The sequence below is a fragment of the Ciconia boyciana genome, chromosome 13 (assembly GCF_034638445.1).
Source record: "Ciconia boyciana chromosome 13, ASM3463844v1, whole genome shotgun sequence".
Taxonomy (NCBI): Eukaryota; Metazoa; Chordata; class Aves; order Ciconiiformes; family Ciconiidae; genus Ciconia; species Ciconia boyciana.
Window position 1 is genome coordinate 17,079,133 of NC_132946.1, and position 20,783 is coordinate 17,099,915.

Sequence of the window (20,783 nt, forward strand, 5' to 3'; positions counted from 1 at the left end):
CGAGAGAGCAGGGGGCTGGCATGAGGCTGAGAACAAGGCTTGTCCACTGGATAGAGTCAGAAACAAGTCACGTGTGCTCCGCATTGCCATCTTCAGAGCTGCAGTGACCACCTGGAGCCTTTAATTTGCTCAGTGGTGGCAGGCATAGCTGGAACAATTCTGTATATACCTGGCGTCAGAACTAGTGACAGGAACAGCATGTTATTTCTATTTTCTCCATCATTCGCGAGGGCCAACTAAACTGAACCAAACCAACTCCTCTGCCAGAGTCTAGAGAGCAGGAAAGGAGATTTAGGGGAAACTCCAGCAGGCCCTGCTGCTGTGAACAGTTGCAGACACACATCTGTTTGCTGAGGGAGTTTCAGAAGGAAGGGACAACAACATTGCACCAAAAGACAAAACAGTCCTGTTTTCCAGGCAAACACAAAGTGCCAAGTTTCTGCCTTTGGAAGAGCTGCAAGGCCAGACTACGCATAGCACCAAGGTTACTATTCTGATCTTAAAGATACATATAAATAGCAAGTTACCAAGGCCTGCTGGTCTGTCTGTCCTCTGAGGATGCTCTGGTGATCAGCAGCAGTGCTTATGAGCAAGGACCTCCTCTGGATTTATAGACCTACACTTCAAAAGCTGCAATTATTCTAAGGATGGGGAATATATTTTAATCAAACAGGGAGGAGAAAGAACTCAATAAGCACTTTGCCCTGTGACTTTTTATTAAAAGAAAGATTTTGATCTTGTTTTAAGCATTCAGTGGAAGATGAGAAGTAAGAAGTGGCCCCACCAGACACCGTCTCCCTCTCACAGCACACACAGACTAGAAAAAGAAGGGAAAGCACTTTCAATCCTTGAGCTTGGACCTGGACACAGGACATAATCCAGCACTGATGGAATGGCCTGACCAGCTTTAGTTGGTTCCCAGTTTTGCTGCATACCTCGTTCAGCTCCCTGAACATTAAGGGCGATTTTGCCATCACCTGTTTGCATCCAGAGAGCTCAGAGGTTCTGCACAGTACGTGGAATTTACCTATGACTCTTGAAATCCTCCTTCCAGAGCTGGAGCAGCTCAAGCCACTTTCCAATCTCATGAGACAAAAATTTCCAAAGCTTCACTTCTGCCCTCATGCTAATACATTCCCATTACATGTGTCTTTTCCTACTTTCTATAAGGTGCTATTATGAAGTGCTGGCCACAGGATGCTAGAAGGGGAAGCTGGGACAAATCCAGGTCCAAGCTCTACTCCCTAACCACAAAGGCTGGGCTTACTGCAACAGCACTATGTTTGGATAGTTGGAAAACAGCAGCTAGACACACTCCTTTGTAAGTAAAAAATCACACTCACATCATCAGATCCAAAGCCTAATCTGAACATGGCTACAACCAAAAATCTATGAAGGCAATAGCCAGGGGAGCACAGGTGAGTCTTGCAGATGAGGAAGGCAAACATGTGTAGAATACTTCAAAATCAGGCTGTAACATGCAGGAAGCTGGTGGTCTCATCTATTTTTCTCTCCTCAGAAATGATTGATCATTCATTTTGCAAGGCTAGGGGGTCTCCATCTACAGCAAAACTCCAAACACTACAGCCTTCCCCGCAGACCCACTGCCCACACTGTCCTCTCCCAGGTGCTGCTGAACACCAACTGAGGGATTCCAGTGTGTTTTGTTTTTCCAGATCAGCTGGAGAAGGAAACTAGAAGAATAACATCCCTGCCCTAGTGGCAGGGGTGCTGCAGCTGCCCATCTCATTGCTGAGAGATCTCTAACTGCCAGGAGTAGAACTACCTTCAGAGCCAGTGCTCAGAGCAGCCTTTCTAACACAGGAAAACTCATTTTCTTCACATACTAAGTCCAACAAAAAAGCAACCTAGAACACTCAGAGCATCTTCCAGCCACAGGGCTTCCTTAGGACTGGCTGTGTTTCCCATGCCCTCTGACTCAGCTTGTCACCATCCACATTATCCACCTAGGAGGAACAGAATAAGACCTGTCAACTTGCTCAGGGATACAGCAGGCACCAAGCAGACTGAGAAACAGAAGTCAGCCCACATGCCAGCCTGGAAGTGGGGAATTTCTAACAGCACAGCATTAATGCTGCTCCCCTCTACATGCCCAGCTCTGCTGCAGCATCTCTTGCCTCATCTTAGTGTGTCACTACAAGTAGCATTTGCCCAGGGTATGTGTCTGTATTATTACCACAACCAGACACAACATGGTGCAGTTATGGATCTTGCAACTGTTTTCAGGGTCCAGTTATCATGGGAAGAGATTTTGTTATCAAGGCTTTGTGCATACAGCTTGGCTTAGCCTTACCACGTAGGCAGCGGTCAGCTACATCAAACATGCCACCGAAAAGTAGTGGAGCTCAAAGTGTTTATGCAGGATGTATCCTAATTCTTTAAAAGGGCTTGGTGCTATGTGTAAACTAAGGCCAAACAATAGTGCAACAGGGTCTGGACACAGCAGATCCAGTTCTGCAGAGATCACGAGGCCCTGGAAAACTGCTCAGTAGCAGCCATGGTCAACACCTTCCACCCTCAAACATCAACAGCCGCTGAGGCACATCCTCTCCCCACACACAGGAAACACCAGCTACAATTAGCTGAGTGACCAGCTCAGGTACAAACGATAATTACAGGCTGCACAGCAGCTGCTGCAAGCAAGTATTTTTACTACAATAGCACTTGGGAACCCCAGTCATGGGCCAGGACTCCACTGTGCTAAGTGTTATATAAATACAAACTAATGACCCATGGAAAGGTTTACATATACAAGGACAGGGACAGAGGGGAGAAAAGAACTCATTTACCTTTTCAAATGCAGCCAGAAGAACATGGGCATGACCCGTCACCTCAACCACCACTGCAAAAAGAGAAAGAGCAGTCCTGGTTAAACCTTGAAAGCAGCACAAGCATAAAACTACCATGAGCTGAATGTTCGTCTGTTTACAATTTCTAAATCACCACCTGTTCTATTTTCATCTCCTCTTGCAATTTAAAACTTTTCTTATCTTGTCATCAGGTTGGTTCATCTCACACTCCTGCAGAGCAAGAACAAAAGCCTGTGGTGGGCCCTACACAGACATGCCTTCATTATCTCGGGTGCACCAAGCTATCCCACTTTGTTTTCAGAGGTTGGAAAGGGAAAGTAAAACAAAGAGCTCAGTGGGATTCTGCTCTCCCCTCAAATTCCTAATTACCTGAATTTATCACAGAGATTAATAAATCCATCTGGTTTAACAGCAGTTGTCAGCACTTCCAGCCCTGGTACTTATCACTTATTTCACTCTAATCCAACGTGCTTATAAAACATTCATTTCTCATACCAATTTTGGACACTGAAACATCTCTGTGCAGTTCTCTGATTTTTTCCCCAAAGACAAACATCACGTCTTCCCTCTTCCAAACTCGAAGCTTCCCTCTTAATCCAACAGCATTGAGAAGGGGCTGTCAGAGGTTTCTGTACTGTATTCCCTCAGCAAATACAAAATACAGAACAGAGGAAGCCAAGGTACAATCCCAGTCTCTCTGGCTCAAGACTCTAAGGTTCTGTTCAGCTCCAACTGGTTGGACGGTTTTGCTTAATTATGTTCAGACTCATCATACGGAAATGGGAGACAGAGGCCGTGGAGGAGTCACGGAGGGAAGGGAAGGCATGTAACCACCTCGCCCTGCCTGGGCCCACCAGTACCCGGCTGTGCTCAGCACGTGCAGAAGAGGTGGCAGACCCTACTATCAGCTCTGTGCCAGAAAGTTAACAGCTGAAGGAAGCAACTCCTGTGTTGTCCAAAAGGGAGAGGAGCTCAACAGCTTCCTTTGGGCCCCCACAATAGCAGAGACAACAAGAGGAACCATTCACTGGACTACGGCACAAAGATCATGTTTGGAAACAGCAGTATCTGGGAGAAGAGAGCCCATGCCTGCAGATTTGCTGGGTAACTGAGATTGGTCATGGGGATTTGGGTGCAATCAGGAACATAATGTCTGCAGAAAAGAGGGCTAAAACTGGGAATTCATCTGCTTGCTCCCCCCACTGCCAGCCGAGAGCAAGGCTGTTCTAGCTCACTCAGTAAATGAAACTCAGGTCCCTCCCCACAGTTTGAACAGCCAAGTAAGAGATAATGGGCATCGCTTCGCTTCATATCCTCTGTGGCATTCAAGCAGCGAGTGTGGCTGGAGCGGTGCGACCCGTTCTGTGCAGCACCTTCCCTCCCCAAAGGGTTTCTGTACCTTTCCCTGAAAGCAATCCCGCTGGCAGGAATGGGAGAGGGCTAACATTGCAAGCTCGCATCCTTCAAGGCACGCAAACATCTCCTGGCAGAATTCAGTCCAAACCAACATCTCGCTGACTGCTATTTTAATTTGCCATTCAATTTTATTTAACACAGGCAGTTACAGGCCAGCTGTAATTTTCCAGGTGCTCCAAACACACAAGGCCAGCTCCTTCCAGTCCCATCAGTTAAAAAAGAACCAAAATACACAACAATTTCCTCAAATCTCACTCAAGTGTCACATATTTTTGTGCTGATATTCTTTCCAGGAGAGGATTTAAAAGCAATTGGCTTGCCAGGCTATTAAAATAGATGACAGTACACTATTGGCTAAGACCGGGCATGGTATGTGCATAAATGTATGCTTCCCGTACTGCCTCCTGTTCTATTTTTGGTCCTTCTAGGCATGCCCAACATTAGAAAGTACAAATACCTTGCCAAAAGCTCCATAAACAGAGGAAGGTGTTTTATATTTATGGTCAAGAAATATACATATATGTCAATGTTACTAATGGTGCCTGAAATCACTAAAAATAGATGCACTTTAGAAGTAATTTCCTTTATGTTGCACTGTGCTTTGTTAGTCACACTTTAAATTGGTTCATCCAGTTCTATTTCACTCTGCTTGGAGGACTGTAAAATAACGCAATATGTTTCTGGGCACTTTCACATCTACAACACAAGAAACAGAGCAAGTGACTGCACTAAATGCAATCAACAATGGATTTTTTTTCCTTTCTAATTATTCTTACATTTTGTACAAAACGTTACAAAATGCAGAAGTGAAATGCTGGCCCTGCTGACCACAACAGCCCCCAATTTTAGAGAAAACGTGACTTCCTTGTGCCCTTCCCATTGCTGACGCTCAGAATGAGTGCAAACACACGGAGCCCAAAAGCACACACCCCCTAAGGAAAATACTGTGCAAAGTGAGTAACAATCTAAACATTTACTGGACTTCCCTCTCCAAAATGGCAACATGCTTTAAAAATAATCAACAATATTATTTCTCATCAAAGGTTACGCTCTTTTATTGCAACTATTCAGCACCCTTCAGAAAAAGCGGCAGAATTTTAAACTGCTGAATTAAGCTGTATTTGGTTGAACAGTGGCCTGAGCATTTTAAAGCCATTTCTTTTTCTCTGACCACTCCTAGGGGAAGGCCCACCCTACAGTTAGCTATAGCTTTTATGAAGACAACTTACCCCCCAAAGAGGGGGAAAAGACCAACTCCCTCCTTGCCTTACAAACTGCAAATGCAAAACCCAAAGAGAAATGAAGTAATTTGCTCCAATTTGTACCTGGCATTGGTGGCAGAGCCAGGAGGTCTCCTAAACACTATTCCAACACTAAATACCTGGCCATTTTTCCTGTAAAAAATGGAGGCTATTTTTAAAAGCATGTTTTTATGTAAGAACCCATGATTAGCTGGGCCCTTTTAATGCAGGGAAGTTAAGGTGAACTCCTGAAATATTTTTATTCTGGAAAGGCTCCCCAAGCTTTTGCTACAAGTAAAATGTTTTCATCATCGCAGGAGGAGGCCTGCCTGGAAGGAGTTGCATAACCTCAAAGAGAGCTAGAAGACCACCAAGGGAGCACACCATCATGCTTACCATCCCCTTCATCCACCACCGCTCGGATGACCACAGGGAACACACCACGATCCAAGTCAAAGTTCAGCTGAGGGAGAGAAATGAGATGAGGTTAGACAACTCACACCAGGCTTGCCTGAAGACGACGCTCGAGATAGCATTAACATCAGAGGAATGAAGGCCCCTTCTGACACGCCCTCAGTCCCTGGTCTCAAAAGGACACAACAGAGCAGGAGGATTTAAAATTCAGGCACCATCTTTCAAAGGGAGTCAACCAGAGTAAGTACAACATACATACATTGACATAGCACTAAACACCAGCCGTGGCTAGCAAAGCAAAGGATCTCCCTTTGAATTTTATACGGTATTTAATTCTCACCAATTCATATATCCTAAAAAGTCTCCTGAGTGATTTGTAGTAGGACAAGTTTCTCAAAATACATCTAGTGCCACAGTTTTGCTTGCATGGTAGGATATACTGGTTATAGCACAGCAGTACGCATTATGATCCCTACACCACAAAAGAAACCCCGACTCTTGTATGAAGTTCTTGAAGACCAGAGAAAAATCTGTAAAACTTCAAGCTCACACAACACTTTAAGGAAGCACCAGACTGATTTCCATCTCTTGGCATGTTATGAAATTCAGGTCCTTGACCTTCTAATTGGTGAGAGTGAACATTTAAGATCTCACGTGAGTGCAAGGAAAACAGACTTAATTTCTTCCTTTGCCCTACACTTCATTAAAGCACTTCAAAAGCTCCGTGTCATCTTACAAACGCAAGAAAAATGCAACCTTACAAACACTGTCCTATGCCAGGAACAGAAGTGGCTCAGAGACTGGATTTCTGGTGTTTTTTGTTAATTACTGACTTGGGGGTTTTTGTCTCATCTCTTGCCAAGAGAGGAAAAAGATGTCATTTCACCATGGTGCTCCAGGTAGTCTTGTTTTCAGTCTTCCAGTGAAAACTGAGACCCAATTCGAAGCGCCGCAGCACCGTTCAGGTAGTGCTTCAGGGCTTCCGTCACTTTCCCACAGCCCCAACATCATTTGCAGTGTGATCTTCTCCAGCCAGTCCCTCAAAAGATAAACTATCAGGACAGCCATTGGCATTGGCACAAATGGCAACCCAAACCACTCAGACTGGAGGGAAGGTGACCCTCACCGTGAGCCTTAACATAGTTGAAAATGGTTCCTCCTCAAATGAATTACAACCTAAATGTTCATCCTGAAATGAATGATAACTGTACAGTGGGAGATGATATAGATGATATACCCTGGCAGCCATCAGCCAAGTGTGCCGTAGCCCATTAGCCACACAGCTGTGCCTCTGCCAAGAGCTGCAGGCACGTGCTTCGGACTGCAACAGCTCACCAACCTTCCACAGAAGGTGCGGGGGGAAGAGGGAATTGGAAGTCTGCTGCTCGTCTGTCTGTAGCTGCACGCTCCTCGTGCAGGTTGCATGCCTTTGGGGCCACTCAGCTTCTGCAGCACTTTCTAGAAGCAGCTCTTAGCTGCGTAACAAAGCTTTGCACACACACACACATCCGTTCAAACGTGCATACCTGATTCCAAACAGAAAGCATGTGCTGGAAGACCTTATGATTTGACCTAGCTAGTCTTCAAACCTGAGGGATGTTGATTTTCATCCTCTGTATGATGGTTTTACATTTTATTCCTCCTTCAAACTACCAGAATCTAGTCTCTTTCCAAAACAGCAGAGTAACAGAGCGAACACAAAAATCTCATTTAACCTCTCAGTATTTGTTATAGAAGAGACTCATTGAGCCACTATTTTCCAGCTTGCATTTTTGGACCATTATGGCATGCCACAGAGGGAAAATTCATCGAGGACAATTGATTAAAATTGCTGAAAGAAGCTTATGGTTTTGCTTTGCTTCCTGCTCTGATTTATGACTGTATGACAGCAGTTACTGTTTGTCCATTTGAAGGGAAAGTCACATCATAGAATTGTGGTTGCTTTACGATATAAACTTTTGCATTCTCAAACAAAAGGCCTCTTTAAGGGTCCATTTCACATTCATTTTTAGGGACCTGAAAACAACTGTCTCAACACAAGCCATACACTGTAACTTGCAAGCAAACCAGTATATTACGAAGACAAAGTAAACTTTTATAAAGCTTTCCACATAACAACCCAACATAACATTATTTTCCCTTCTGTTGGCCAGCCAAGAACTACATCATATACGAGTATTACACTGAGCAAAAATATGAAGTAAATCTGGGTTTTTTGGACAACACCGATAACAAAGCTGGAAAGCAATCTGAAACATGCAATTGCACACAGCTGAGTGATAACACTCTGCCAGCTGTCTCAGATAACAGTGCTGCATTTCAGTGGCCAGTTAAGAAGATTTAGCCATACGCATTTTACTGGACTTGAGAGGACAAGGACTGATGTGTACACAGAGCTGAAATGGGAGAATCTTCTGAATCACAGTGCTTGTTCCACATTTTCTCCACAACCAGAGCTCCCAGTAACACCAATGGAAAAAGAGGAGACAGAGGAAGCAACAGAATCAAGCAAAGGGAGCTAGAAGCTTACTTTTCCACAGCATCTCTCCCTTTAAGCTGTCAAAGGGACATTACTTTAGTACTCTAGTTAAAACCTTGCTGGCAGGAACAAAAGTGAAAATTAAGCTTCTCAATTCTTTAAGAAGAAAGGGATCTGAGCTCCTTCTTTCCAGCTCACTCAGATGACAGAAGGGATTGAAAAGCAGCTCTTCCAGGCTTTTGTAGGCTGAACTTGTGAAATCATATCTTGGCAGAGAAGCCAAGACATCAGGAGACCAGACTCTGCAGGCTCTTGGTAACCGCCACGGCATTTGTTAAGGCACGGGACTGATTATAGTTGTAACTGTAACTTCAAGACAATAGCTATTCAATCTTTTCAAAATACATGAAAGATTACTTTTTTCCTGTCTTTTTTTGTTGTTGTTTCTTTTTTCTTTCTTTTTTTTTTTAACTAGGTAGAGTTATCTTTTTTCTTTTTTTTTTTTCAAATAGGTAGAGTTATCTACCAGGGTTCACAAACACAATACTCTTATACAGGCTTGGGTCAGGAAATGAACACTGTATCAGTGTTGACCTGGGAGAGGGGTCCACAGGAACAAATACATTAGCAGTAGCTACAGACGGACTCCTCTGCATCAGAAATCTCTTATGGCAGTTCTGCACAGAGCAGGGGAAAGACCAAGTCCTCCCTGCCCTGTGTCATGTGCAGGGGAAGCCCTTGGGCCAAAGCTCAGAGGCTCAAGAAGCAGAGAGTTACTGTCTGGGTTGGAATTTTGCAAAGATACCAAAATCAATAGGAGTCCACAGATCTTGCTATGTAGTAGAAAGCCACAGAGCTTAATTAAAACCAAGCCCTCGTCTGTTTGCAGTTATGGGTTAAACTAAAAGGAGGAAGGTATTCCCTTATTCAGCATTAATGCACCAGTGTGAATCTGCCCCAGAAGGGAGAGTGTGTCCCCACTACACTGTACTGCTACAGTTAATAATGCAGGATGTGGCCCTTAAACAGAACAGGACTCTTCTAGAGCAGTGGTCTCCAACTATTTTGACTATTCATCCCATCAGTAAAAAAATTTGAGCATGTACTCCCAATATATGTATATTTATTATTTATAAGATATATACATGTACTACTGAAGTTCTTCCTGCACCCCAATGAATTGTCTTACCTGCACCCCACTTTGGAGATCACTGTTCTAGAGGACCAGCCAAAAAAAACAAAAACCCACCAAAAAACAAAACCACACCAAAACAGAGAGATCCAGACAGACATTTGTTCCCACAAGCTCTTTGGCTGGCAGGGAGAAGAAGGCTGAGGAGTGGTGGGTTCCTCCAAGAAGAGCTCCAGTGCCAATTTCTGCAGTGTCCCTCCTACACCAGATGTTGGGATGCCAGCTGATCAGCAGTATCAAAAGTCACTTCTTTGGGTTTCTTCCCCGTTTGCCTCATCTACCTGCCAAGTTCCCATACGGTGTTCACACCTGCTCCTCCCAGGGCCCCATTCGTCTCGTACCCACAAAACATGCCATGGCAGCTGGAAGAGGGTGTCTTCCAGCCATAACTTCACGGCACTAAAAAGAGTCCAGTGCTTCTGGGACAACAGGGTTGTGGAAAGAAGGGGACACTGAGAAGAGACTTACCTCATCATCCTTCCAGTCTGAGAAATCAATCTTGAAGGAAGGCAAGGAGAATTGCTGGCTTACCCCTCTCTTGTAATGAACCGTCTCCGACTGCAGAGAGGGATTCTTTGTGCTGTATCTGAAGAAAGGGGGGGAAAAGAAAGCTTGCTGTAACAAGTGATTGCTCTCTGCTATGCTCTCATTCATTCACGCCTGTCCGCCTTTCAGGAATCACAAGTGGCAGCTCTACGAGGCAGAGCTGGCAGGGGCTGGCAGCCATTCAGTGGGGATGGATGCAAAAAGGGAAGGGAAAGGGCAAAGCAAGAAGGTGAGCACAGGGAAGGGAAAGCAGCGCAGACAGGCAAGGTCTGATCGGATCCATACTGACCTGCCTGGAAACACTGGATGTCAGAGGAGTACAGTGGAGTGCGGCAGCCTGGCAAAGGCTAGCTCACTAAATCCAGGGCCTAGGCAACGCTGGCTTTCAGCCCAGCGCACAGTCTTATTTTCTGCAGGAAACCCAGGAAGAACAAGCAATGATCTAACAGTGGCAACACACAACCCAACACGGCGCTGAAAGCTCTCCCGTGCCTCTGCAGTGAGAAATGCTGCTTGGTTCACCATCATCCTGGTAAGCCAGAGCCATTCCAATTCACTCCTCTATTCCTCACGTGCTTCCCCAGAGGTGTTGCAGGGCTACCAACACCACCAGAGAGACACCAACCAGTTCTCCACGCCAGCCACCTAGAGAAGAGTCACAATTCTTCCACCGTCTCGAGGTCCAGCACTGAAACACCAGCGCTGCTGGGCTGGGATGAACATCTCTGGAATGGGACCATAGCTACCATCCGCCATCTTCTGCACCCAGAGCCCACCCAGCACTGCCTGCCCCAAGACAGATGTTTCACTGCCTGCTGACCGTCACTATGGACGGTGTGATTCACAGTGGGCTTCAGTGGCAAAACAGGATCAAGTTTTCACCCCTTTCTGGAGGGTGATTTCTGAGCTGGATGCGCACAGCCTCTCGCTATGCCAATTCTGGCACAGGAGAGGAGGCAGCGAACTGCAAAGCAGGGTGGGAACATCTGAAGCTGTTTTTTTTTTTTTACCACCAAAGCCTTTGTTGTCCAGCTAACAACTGTGTGTTCAGAGCACGTTGACAAACCAGAAAGAGATCCCTTACCCAAGGGGCTTACACTGCAGAAACAACAACCTCCCCTGGCACAGTGACGAGACAGGTCTAGCTCCAGCTCTACAAGAAAGACTTTAACAGCCAGACACAGTAATGGGATGTTATCTCTTCTGCACACTAACCATCACTTCCTAAGCAGAGCTGCACATGGTGAGACTGTGAGAGCATTGGCCTCCAGCCACTGCACATTGAACAGCTACAAGCTCGAAGCCTTGTTGACTGTTCAAACTTGATCGTCACGGTTCCTGATCGACCAGACAGCCCGGGGACAGGCTCCAGGGACAGGTGTCACATTAGCACCAGGAACTCTAGGCTGTGTTTCTCCTTAATTCAGCTTGGGATATCACACAGGATCCCCCGACAACCGGCTCCTCAGAGTTTGCTGATTCCATTTCTCAGAGTATCATGGGCAGTACTACTGCCAGCCCTGCAAAGGAGACAACACCAGAGGAGACTGAGGCATTTGATGTGGCCGATTCAGTACAGAGCCCTCTCAAGCAGAGCAGTTAACAGAGTGTCCACAGAGGCAAAGAAAAGAGAATCCTTGCTTGAAAACCAGGATTCTGTACTTTTGAGGACATTTAGCTATTCTGAAACACAGACACAGCTTACAAATCACCAGGTATGTAAGCAAAGGTTGGAAAGCTCCCAGTTCCTTTGGCCTACTTACACTTTGTGGAGGAGCGCAGTGCACCAGAAGGGGATGGCAATACAAAGGTTTTCCACATCCGAGGTAATGCCTTCTGATTTCTGTAAGCAAGGAGCAAGAGGGCTGGGCAGCTCACTTCCAGAGGGGGTGAAGCAAAAACCGTGGGAAAAGCCCAAGGTGCAGAGTCAACCAAGAACTGCAGAACTGAGATTCACAGCAGAGATGTGAAGACTGGGCTGGAGGATGGCAGAGGTGATTAGAGACGACATACCTGAACCTTAAAACTCAGCTTTAAGCGATGCTGTAGAAACTTTACACTCAAGAGCTATAGCTCTGGCAGCTACCTGCCAGAGTGTAAAGTTACCTGCTGCCAGCATGCAAGAGCCCACAGGGAGAGCGGGCTGCTCTCCAGGGCTCAGGCCAGCCAGCACTGTAACACAGGGCTTTAAAGCACGATGATTAGGATGCATTTTGCAGCTGAAGGTATAAGAACCTGGATACCAGAAGATGATGAATATTTATTAATTCCTCTCAAACCCAAGGAGGAAAAACCAGGCTTCCTACTGGCATGAGCTGCTGCTTTTCTCTGGAAAGCTAGTGTAGTTCCTGCACCCTCTGAGGATCCAGAAGGCTTATCAAGTGTCACAAGATCCACATCAAACTCTGGAAGGCCAGAATTCACCACGTGCACTCTGCTCCTCCTGCCAAGGCAGGTGCAGTATGTTATTTATGACAATACCTTACCCTTGAAGACCATTCTGTACTGCGCTGAAATTGTGCTGGTTTACCAGGTCTCACTCCATCCTTTGCATTTAAAGCATGGTGTGGGAGAGACCAGAATGACAGGTCTTTTATGTGTGAATTACAGAGCGGGCAATTGAGTGAAGTTTTATTTACTGAGTTGTCAAGCACAATGAATAGAGCAAGCCTGTATCTAGCTCCTTTTGTGGCACTCTCAAAGCTTCCCAGCTCTACAGAGAGGCACAATTCTCCCTCTACAGCTGGGAAAGCAGGGAATGGAAGAGTGACTTATCTAAGGTGACAGCAAGTCAGGAACCTGCTGGAAATAAAGTGCAGAGGAGAGTGGAGGTCAGAGACTGCCTGGATGAGATGCACCACAGCAGCGCTGGGAAAGGGGTGTGAACATGGTGATGATGAGCGCCAGGAAGGCTGGAGGACCTGCACTTACAGCACCAGAAGCCCAAACTAGTCTACAACAGGAAAACAAGTAACGCTGTTCCAAGGAGGATAGGGTAGAACAATACTCGCATAGACTTGCTGCTCTCACTGCTCCTGAGAAAATAAATAAATCAGGTACATAGATTTCTTGAGCTGAAGAGTATGACACAAATATCAAGGAGGCTTCTCCAAGTGAGCTTTATGCCTCGGACTGTGTGACTGCCTAGCCCCCATTGCCAAAACGCATGTCAGACTTGGATCTGAACACCCAGACAATGCTGGAGACCCCCAGACAGCAGCCAGTGCCGAGGCTGCCGAGCACTAGCGGGCCAAGAGCCTGGTGAATCCCCTGGAAATGCTGGTGACCCCAGATGGTCACTGAGATCAATCACCTTTCTAAGGTGACGCACAGGATCCACCCGCACAAGTACGCACTCCTCGTGCTGCGCGGGAGGACAACTTGACAAGCTGTTACAAAGCAAGTATCCTGCACGTCAGTGTCCAAGTGGTCTCTACCCATCCCCAGCCCTTTTGGTTGGCATCTGCTGTATTCATAAGTCTTCTATTCCCTGCCTACGCTACTGTGGGCTTACAGAAAACAATAGTGGAGAAGCTCTGTAGAGCTGTGGAGATGTGTTACAGAAAAAGAGAGCATGTATTAAGAATAAAGGATAGCAGAGAAGCAACACGCTGCTTCTCCCTGCATAAAGGCTGAAATCTGAATGTTTGGGCTGCTATTTCTCAGGCTGCACCGGGCCTGGTCTCCATCTAGATGGAAGGTCTAACAAAACCACCTTGCAATCACTGGCAGCTCAGGACGATGGAGAAGTGGGGTCTGTCCTATTAGGTCAGGACCAAACAGAAATTCCCGGTCACGTTTTTTTAAAGCTGTTTGTTTGCTCAAGTACCCCTGACAGCATGAGAATCACCAGCAATGCGAGGTACCACACTGCTGACTGCAGCAGCACCCCCCAGCTCTGTCCTCGGGATTCACGCAGCCCATCTCCTCCTGTAAGCTCTCTGACACACCTTTACTCGCACAAAGCGAAGCTTATACTCTGCACTGACTCCTTCCTCCTCCATGTCAAACCCTTGCACCCCCAAAACCAGCTGTGTATCGGAGAACCAGCAGATGAGAAGCCCTGTGCCTACATCACAGTGATTTTTGAGAGAACAGGAAACAAACTAAAATTTTTCCCCAGTCTCACTCCTCCACCATGAGCTGAGAAGCACTCGCTGCCTGCACAGAGAAACTCAGCCTGTGGCTCACGCGGGCTTCTCCCTGTACGCAGTCCAGACTTGCTACCGGGCACCTGTAGACCTTAAATAGCTCCCAAGCCACCAGTGGCATGCTAGTGTTTGGGAACCTCCGGCTAAGCAGTTAAACTTGTGTTGCTACATGCTCACTGGAGACGCAACACGAAGGTGCGGGGCCGTTTCCCCCTCTCGCTCTTCCCTGATCAGCGCCTGGGGAAGTTCTCAGCAGAACGCCAGTCCCAGCAGTGACTTCTTCACTGCTGTGTTCCTCATGCTCAGCTCCGCCTGGCACTGGGGCTGCCTTGGACAGTCAAAAGTTCCTGGGACGACAAGCACATTGGGACCCCGACCGAGAAGCACCACGCGAGGATCCTAGCCAGCTTGTCTCAGAGTTACGCAGAGCCCTGTCCAGACCCCATTCCTCAGAGAAAAGCAGGATGCACATAGCAGTGTTGCCCCAAGGTACCATTTTTGACTAGTAATGGCTGAGAGACAGTCTGGGCTTTGAAGAGCCTGTGGACAAAATAAGAGTCCTCCTTCTTTAGTAACAGCTAGGCACATTGCATGGCAATTTGCAGTGAACTGAGGACAAGGCAGAATTACTGAAGGCAGAGTTACACGAGAATTTTAGAGGGTACTCAGGAACCAGTTCTTCCAGTGCCGCAGGCTGTGACTGCCTGGCAGGCTCCATGTCCTCTTACAGGTGATGAGGAGGGAGCCAGTCATGTTCTGCTGGTGTTCGAAGGGGCCAGGAGTTCCTCCGGAGCAAGCACGCTGGCCCCCATCTCTCTCCCACCTGCACACTCCCCTTTCATATGGGGCCAGGATCTCATAGGTCAGCCTTCGGGGAAGAGGGAAGTTGAACAAGTGTCTCAACTCAAAGTGATTTTTATTGACATAAGAAACACTACCAAAATATAAGGCGGCCATAGCCCGGGGTCTCAGTCAGAGTTAGGCAAGATCCAGCCCAGAGAGGCTCCCACACAGAGTTTGGAGGTTAACCGGGTGCTAAGTTGGTGCACTGCACTCCCTGCCAGTCTTCTCTCCTCCTGCTTCCTCCCAGGACCGAGTTTCCACTCCAGGCCAGGAGGAAACAAACACCTTCCCACGCAGCTGAAACCCTGCCACCGATATCCCGCTCCAGCACCTGCAGAGGTCTGCCTTCAGCTGCTGAACTTACCAGTGAGAGCACCGCGCTCACGACTCCAACCAGGCTTCAAAGCTGGCAGCTTACACAACAGCTACACAGGGAGGCACAAAGGCCAGAATCCTTATTAAAGACAAGCGGGTTTGTCTGCTCGGTGAAATCTATAGAATTTAGCTCTCCAGCCTGTGAACTTTGCACACTACAGCGTTCCCTTGGGGACTGGTGTCTGCCTGGATCAAAGCAGGCTTCGGCTATAAAGGCTTGTGCTTAGCAAAAAACAGCACTCGCCTCCGATTCTTCACACAGAAGAAATCTCTCTACACAAGGAATTCATATTAATCACCATAGTCCACAGCCAAAAGCAGCAAGAGCTCCTTTCAAAGGACCTGAATAGACAGAGGCTATTAAATAACCAAAGGAATATCTGAGCGCCTCTGGCTCTCCTATGCAAGCTTCAGTGAAAACAGCCATGCGCTGAGCTACCCGTTTCAGTTGGATTTCATTCTGTGAACCAACTATTCAAACTTCCACATGCAGACAGAATATACAATCATTGCACTGTCACATCCACCGTCAGCTTAAAAGACTGCGGTAGGATGTTTGCAATGAGTGTAGCAGGCATTGCAAAACAAACAAGGAAATGAGATGTAAAAAAAAAAATATATCCAGTGCACCCATTTGTGCATCAGCAACACAAACAGCACAGCCCTGAAAAAGGGCAAGGATTGCAGAGCTAGACTGACCTATTTTCATTGTGTTTTCTCTTTATAATGAGAAAACAGCTTGGCAACATTACTAGGATACGGAAGAAAATCTTTTCTGTCCAAAGAGGAAGATCTTTTTTGTAAGAACGGGCTGCAAAACCCAAATCTCTCATGTCATATTAATCATCAGCTCCTGATCTGCCTGGATTGCTCATGTCTTTAGAGCGGACCGTTTTAAGTGCTTCCAGCTACAGGGCTGGTTTGACTTCTCCCCCTGAGGAAACAACCGCTGCTGTCATGTTTTAACTACCCAGTCCTTCCTGCTAGTCAGCAGGACACCTACAGCTGGAAAAGTCCTGGGGGCCCTCCCAGGAACAGGCTAATAGTGTGCACATCAAGGCTTTTGCCAGAAAAGGAAAGGATGCATTCATAGAGCACACACAAAAAGAGAATATGAACATCTCTGCAGCCTGTTCCAAAACACATACCTGCCTCCTAAACCAAAGGCATCTAAGGGTATAAACACATGAACCAGTTATTGCAGGAGAAGGCAGGCTATGAACTGGGAGTCCTTCAACTATTCTCTAGGAGCTGTTGAGGAGTACTGCCAGCCCTGCAATGGAAATGCAATGCAGAGTACCCTCTCGTTTATCTGGGGGGAAATTACATGCTTATGGGCAATCGCTAATGAGTTCAAATCGCTTATGGTTCAAATCGCTCGCACACCTGCATGTCTGTGCCTCCTATATGCAAAGGCAGAGATTCTCATGCCATTTAGATAGGGCCCATCCTGGTCACCCTTCGCCCTTTGGCTGAGATGGCTGAACCTCTCCTTGCTGCATGTGCCGATCACCTCTACTGCAGGCACGGAGCTGCCTCTCTGGCTGGCTAGTCTTAAAACCCAGGTAGCATCACGGATTCTGACAGCAAATTTCTCTTTGTAGGACATTTTTGAAGCTGACAGGTACTGCTGTGCCTCAGTGACACTGAGCAAGACAAGGCTTGTCCTCACGGGTGAGCAGTCAAGCTGTTATGATGGTTTCCCCAACCAGGGTATTCCCTGCTTTCTACCCAGCTGCCGGGAAACTGAAGCCAAAGGAAAGGACAAACTGAGAAATATCCCTCTCTCCAAGCCAGCCAGATCACAGACCACCTCCCCAAGAGCACACCCACCACTAACCAAAGATGAGAGCAGATCCTTGGGGAAGATGCTGTGCTAAAGCTCACTGGGGGGACTGCCACAGGAAACAGAAGCACAGAGTAACAGTTTACTGACTTCCAAAACCAAAGAAAATGGACACAACCAGAAAAATAAATAAAACTGAGGATATCAGGGGGTCTTGAGCTGCTCAGAGGCAGGTCACCACTAATTCCATGCCATTAAAGAGACTGTGGACATAGGCAGGTCTGGTCTCTGTTACCCTTGGGGTAACGCACCAGCTGGTCCTCTGAGAACTAATGTGTTTTAGTCTAACGAGTCTTTAGGCTCGCCACAAAGTAACCGGGCAAAAGATATTCAAAAGGTGAGAGCAGCAGTCCTCTCTAGATTTAAACTAATTCTGATTTCACCCAAGAGGCTTCTACAGATATCTGCACTAGCACCAGAAAGTGTTGGGTACCTTCCCCTGGGCATGGGGCTGCAGAGGTGAGGACACCTCTACGATCACCAACAGCCACAGATTCGCCTTCTCCAGACTTTACTGGTCAACTGCAGTCCCACAGCAGCAACAATACAGCTCCCCATGAAACTCAGAGTTCAACAGTTCAGGACAAGAGGCAGGCAGCAGTTGGGAGCTACGTGTTTCCAAGATCTTAGCTGGGAAACGGTATAGCTGAGCATATCTCGCAGCATGATTACCTGGGAAAGTCTGCTGAACGCTCCTTTGAGACAGGTTAGGACAGGCAGCACATACTGATAAAGCCACCAGCTTTTAAATGGGGCCCAAACTCCTCCAGGAGGAAGCTTCCTGGCTTGCAGGGAGAAAGGCTTCCCTTTGGTCATGGAGACCTGCTAATCCTGAAGGCAGGCCCATGACACAGAGCGTTGCGGCTCTCAGATGAGCAGAGGCTCTACAACAAGCAATGTCTGTGCTCAGGGAGAACCACCTTCCCTCCCCTCCCTCCTCTCACCTCAAACTGTATGAACATAACAACGTTCCTAGCAGGAGTTTCACATTAGCAGGAGCGCTGATACTATCAGGATCAGTGGTTGTTTCAGCAGAGAAGCAAGAATAACTTGTTTAGCGCTTCTAAGGAGCCATGCTGCAGGCTGGGGACTAGGAGAAAATTTCTGCTTTTGACAAGGGTCCAGAAAGTTTCTCCCATTTTAGGATTTAGCATCAATTTAGGAGAGTGGAAAAAAAAAAAAAAAGTGTTTTGTTTTAAAGAGCACCTCCTTCCCAATCAAGTGCTGGACACAGCAACAGAGAAAGTTTTGAATTTACACACAGTGCAGCTTTTGCACATGCTTGTTCCTTGAATGTAGCTGTTCGCACCAGAAGAAGTTGAGAAAAAGGAAAAACTACCAGCCCAGGCAGGGGCAAGCTGCATTCCTATTAGTGCACTAAAAATGCACTCGCTCCACTTAGAGCTCTAAGAATGCAGCCCAGATTTTTTTTTCCACTAGAATCTGAAAAGAATAAATCAAAGTAATTATAGCACTGCCCTTTCAGAATTGCTTTGCAAAGCTGAAATCAGAGCTTCAAAAGGTTTTTACTAGCAGCCAGCAAATCCAGAGAAGCAGAGATGCCTACTTCAGGCAGCTGCACTAGCCCCAGGACGTGCTTCATGAGCCACTTCCATGTGGAAAAATAGCCTGGGTTGAATTAAAGCAGCTTATAAAGTCTATATTTGTATCTCACTTCCCCCAGCCCTTGTTACCTACACATCTGCATGAAATCAGGATCATGCCTTCCAAAACGTTCCCTGGCTTCTGGTGCAGCCCCCCACTCCCCACACTTATATAACATTTATTGTCCGAGGACTCCAGAGCAGGGACAGACAGTTCATCACTCCTATACTATGGGGAAATTAAAGTATGATTTATTAAATAAAAGGCCAGCAATGGAAGCAAGAGCTGAATCTGAGTGCTTTGACTTTTGACGTAAAGGCTTAGTGCACTGGGGACTGCTGCCACCCTAGCAGGGTGGCTACATATCATCAGCTACATTTCCTTAGCGAGGTGATGGCTGCTGACTACTGATCCTGGTTTCGTGCAGAGGCAGGTAGGGTTCATGAACAAAGGCTTCTCCTCTGCCTTGTGAACAGAGATCCATCTCTCAGTGAACCATGGACAGGGTGGATTAAAAAATTCATATTTTCAAAAAATTTTTCTTGGAAGTTGACAGTTGTGTTAACTTTCAGAAACTCTACCTAGGAATTGTTCAAATTAAATTTAAAAAGCAATTAGGTAGTTCATGTTTGCTGCATAAGCTTTAAAGAACAGACAACAGCACTGGTGAGGGTCACTGGCTTAGTGCATGGCACTAAATTTCAGTAAAATGTGTTCTTAAGTGAGCCAGAAACTGTGTTTTCCTCCTCCAATCAACCGACAGAGTTCTGAGAGGAGAGCTACTAGTTACAGAAGACTGAAAACACACTCTGTCCAGAAACAGTTAGTTATATTCGGTAACTATAGTACTTACGTTAAGCAATTATTATTCAAGGCACAACTTGACAAGACAGTCTCTTAAGAGAGTCCAACATAGAGCAGTTTAACCAACAAGAATGCTACACTGCTGGTCCCAGGTGATCCAGTTGCACTTCCATCCCAACACAGCTTGGTTCAAGACACAGGTTAAAAAAGAGTATCTTTTCTTTTTAGAATAACTTTCTTTTTTGCCATTTTGATGTAACAAAATGCAAAACTAGGAGTCTGAAAAAATACATTTTAAACTTTATGCATATTCTTCACAGACGTAAGCTCTTTGTAAAATGCAGCACAAAGTTTGATATGAAGCTTACACTGAGTTGTAAGTGCAGATGTTTCATTGTTACTGACCAGTGACAAATAAATTCTCCTGGGAGGTAAACCAACAAGTGAATATGCAAAAGAAGATCAAAATCAAGATTTAAAACAAGACTTGCTGATTTAAGCCATGGCCAAAGTCTGGCAATGCATATACATCCACCCTGGCCATAGATGCCCTCAGTTCTCCCCATTAGCCCACAGACAGTTCCCTTCTGAGGTCAAAAACCGAGGAACGCTGCAGGGCAGCACAAGGGACACTGGCCACCTCTCCACATTGTACCTGTATTAGGAAAAGAGGACTTCAATCTCCAAGACTGCCATTTCAACACCTTCACTAGCACTAAATTCACAGGAAACCTAAGGACCCAAGAGACAGAACACGGAAACTTTATCAGGATTTCTAAGGCGTCCTGCTGCATTCAGCTCTGCTCAGGAAAAACTGGATCTAAATAGAAAGCATTTTCAGAGTTTGTTGAGAGATATATTTCAAGCACTTAAAAGGAGCTAATTTATTACCTCCCCAAAATAAAGGCAGCCACAGGCTTCAACAGAAAAAGAGAAGGGACCTAAACAAAAATTCTGGATCGGGTTATCCTCCAGTTTGGAGGAATGCACATCTGGATGGGAGCATTGAGCTTGTCTTATTTCTAAAAATACACTATTCA

General features: G+C 46.3%; 1 protein-coding gene across 4 annotated transcripts in view; it reads right to left on the bottom strand.

Moving 5' to 3' along the window:
* MGRN1 (mahogunin ring finger 1) overlaps window positions 1-20,783 on the bottom strand; it is a 62,362-nt gene that overhangs the window by 17,490 nt on the left and 24,089 nt on the right. For all 4 annotated transcript variants that reach the window (XM_072877613.1, XM_072877610.1, XM_072877611.1 and 1 more), the window contains 3 exons: window positions 10,042-10,159; window positions 5,885-5,951; window positions 2,811-2,863 (listed from right to left, as the gene is read on the bottom strand). In XM_072877613.1, the coding sequence (XP_072733714.1) occupies window positions 2,811-2,863; window positions 5,885-5,951; window positions 10,042-10,159 (238 nt within the window). The remainder of the gene's footprint in view (window positions 1-2,810; window positions 2,864-5,884; window positions 5,952-10,041; window positions 10,160-20,783) is intronic.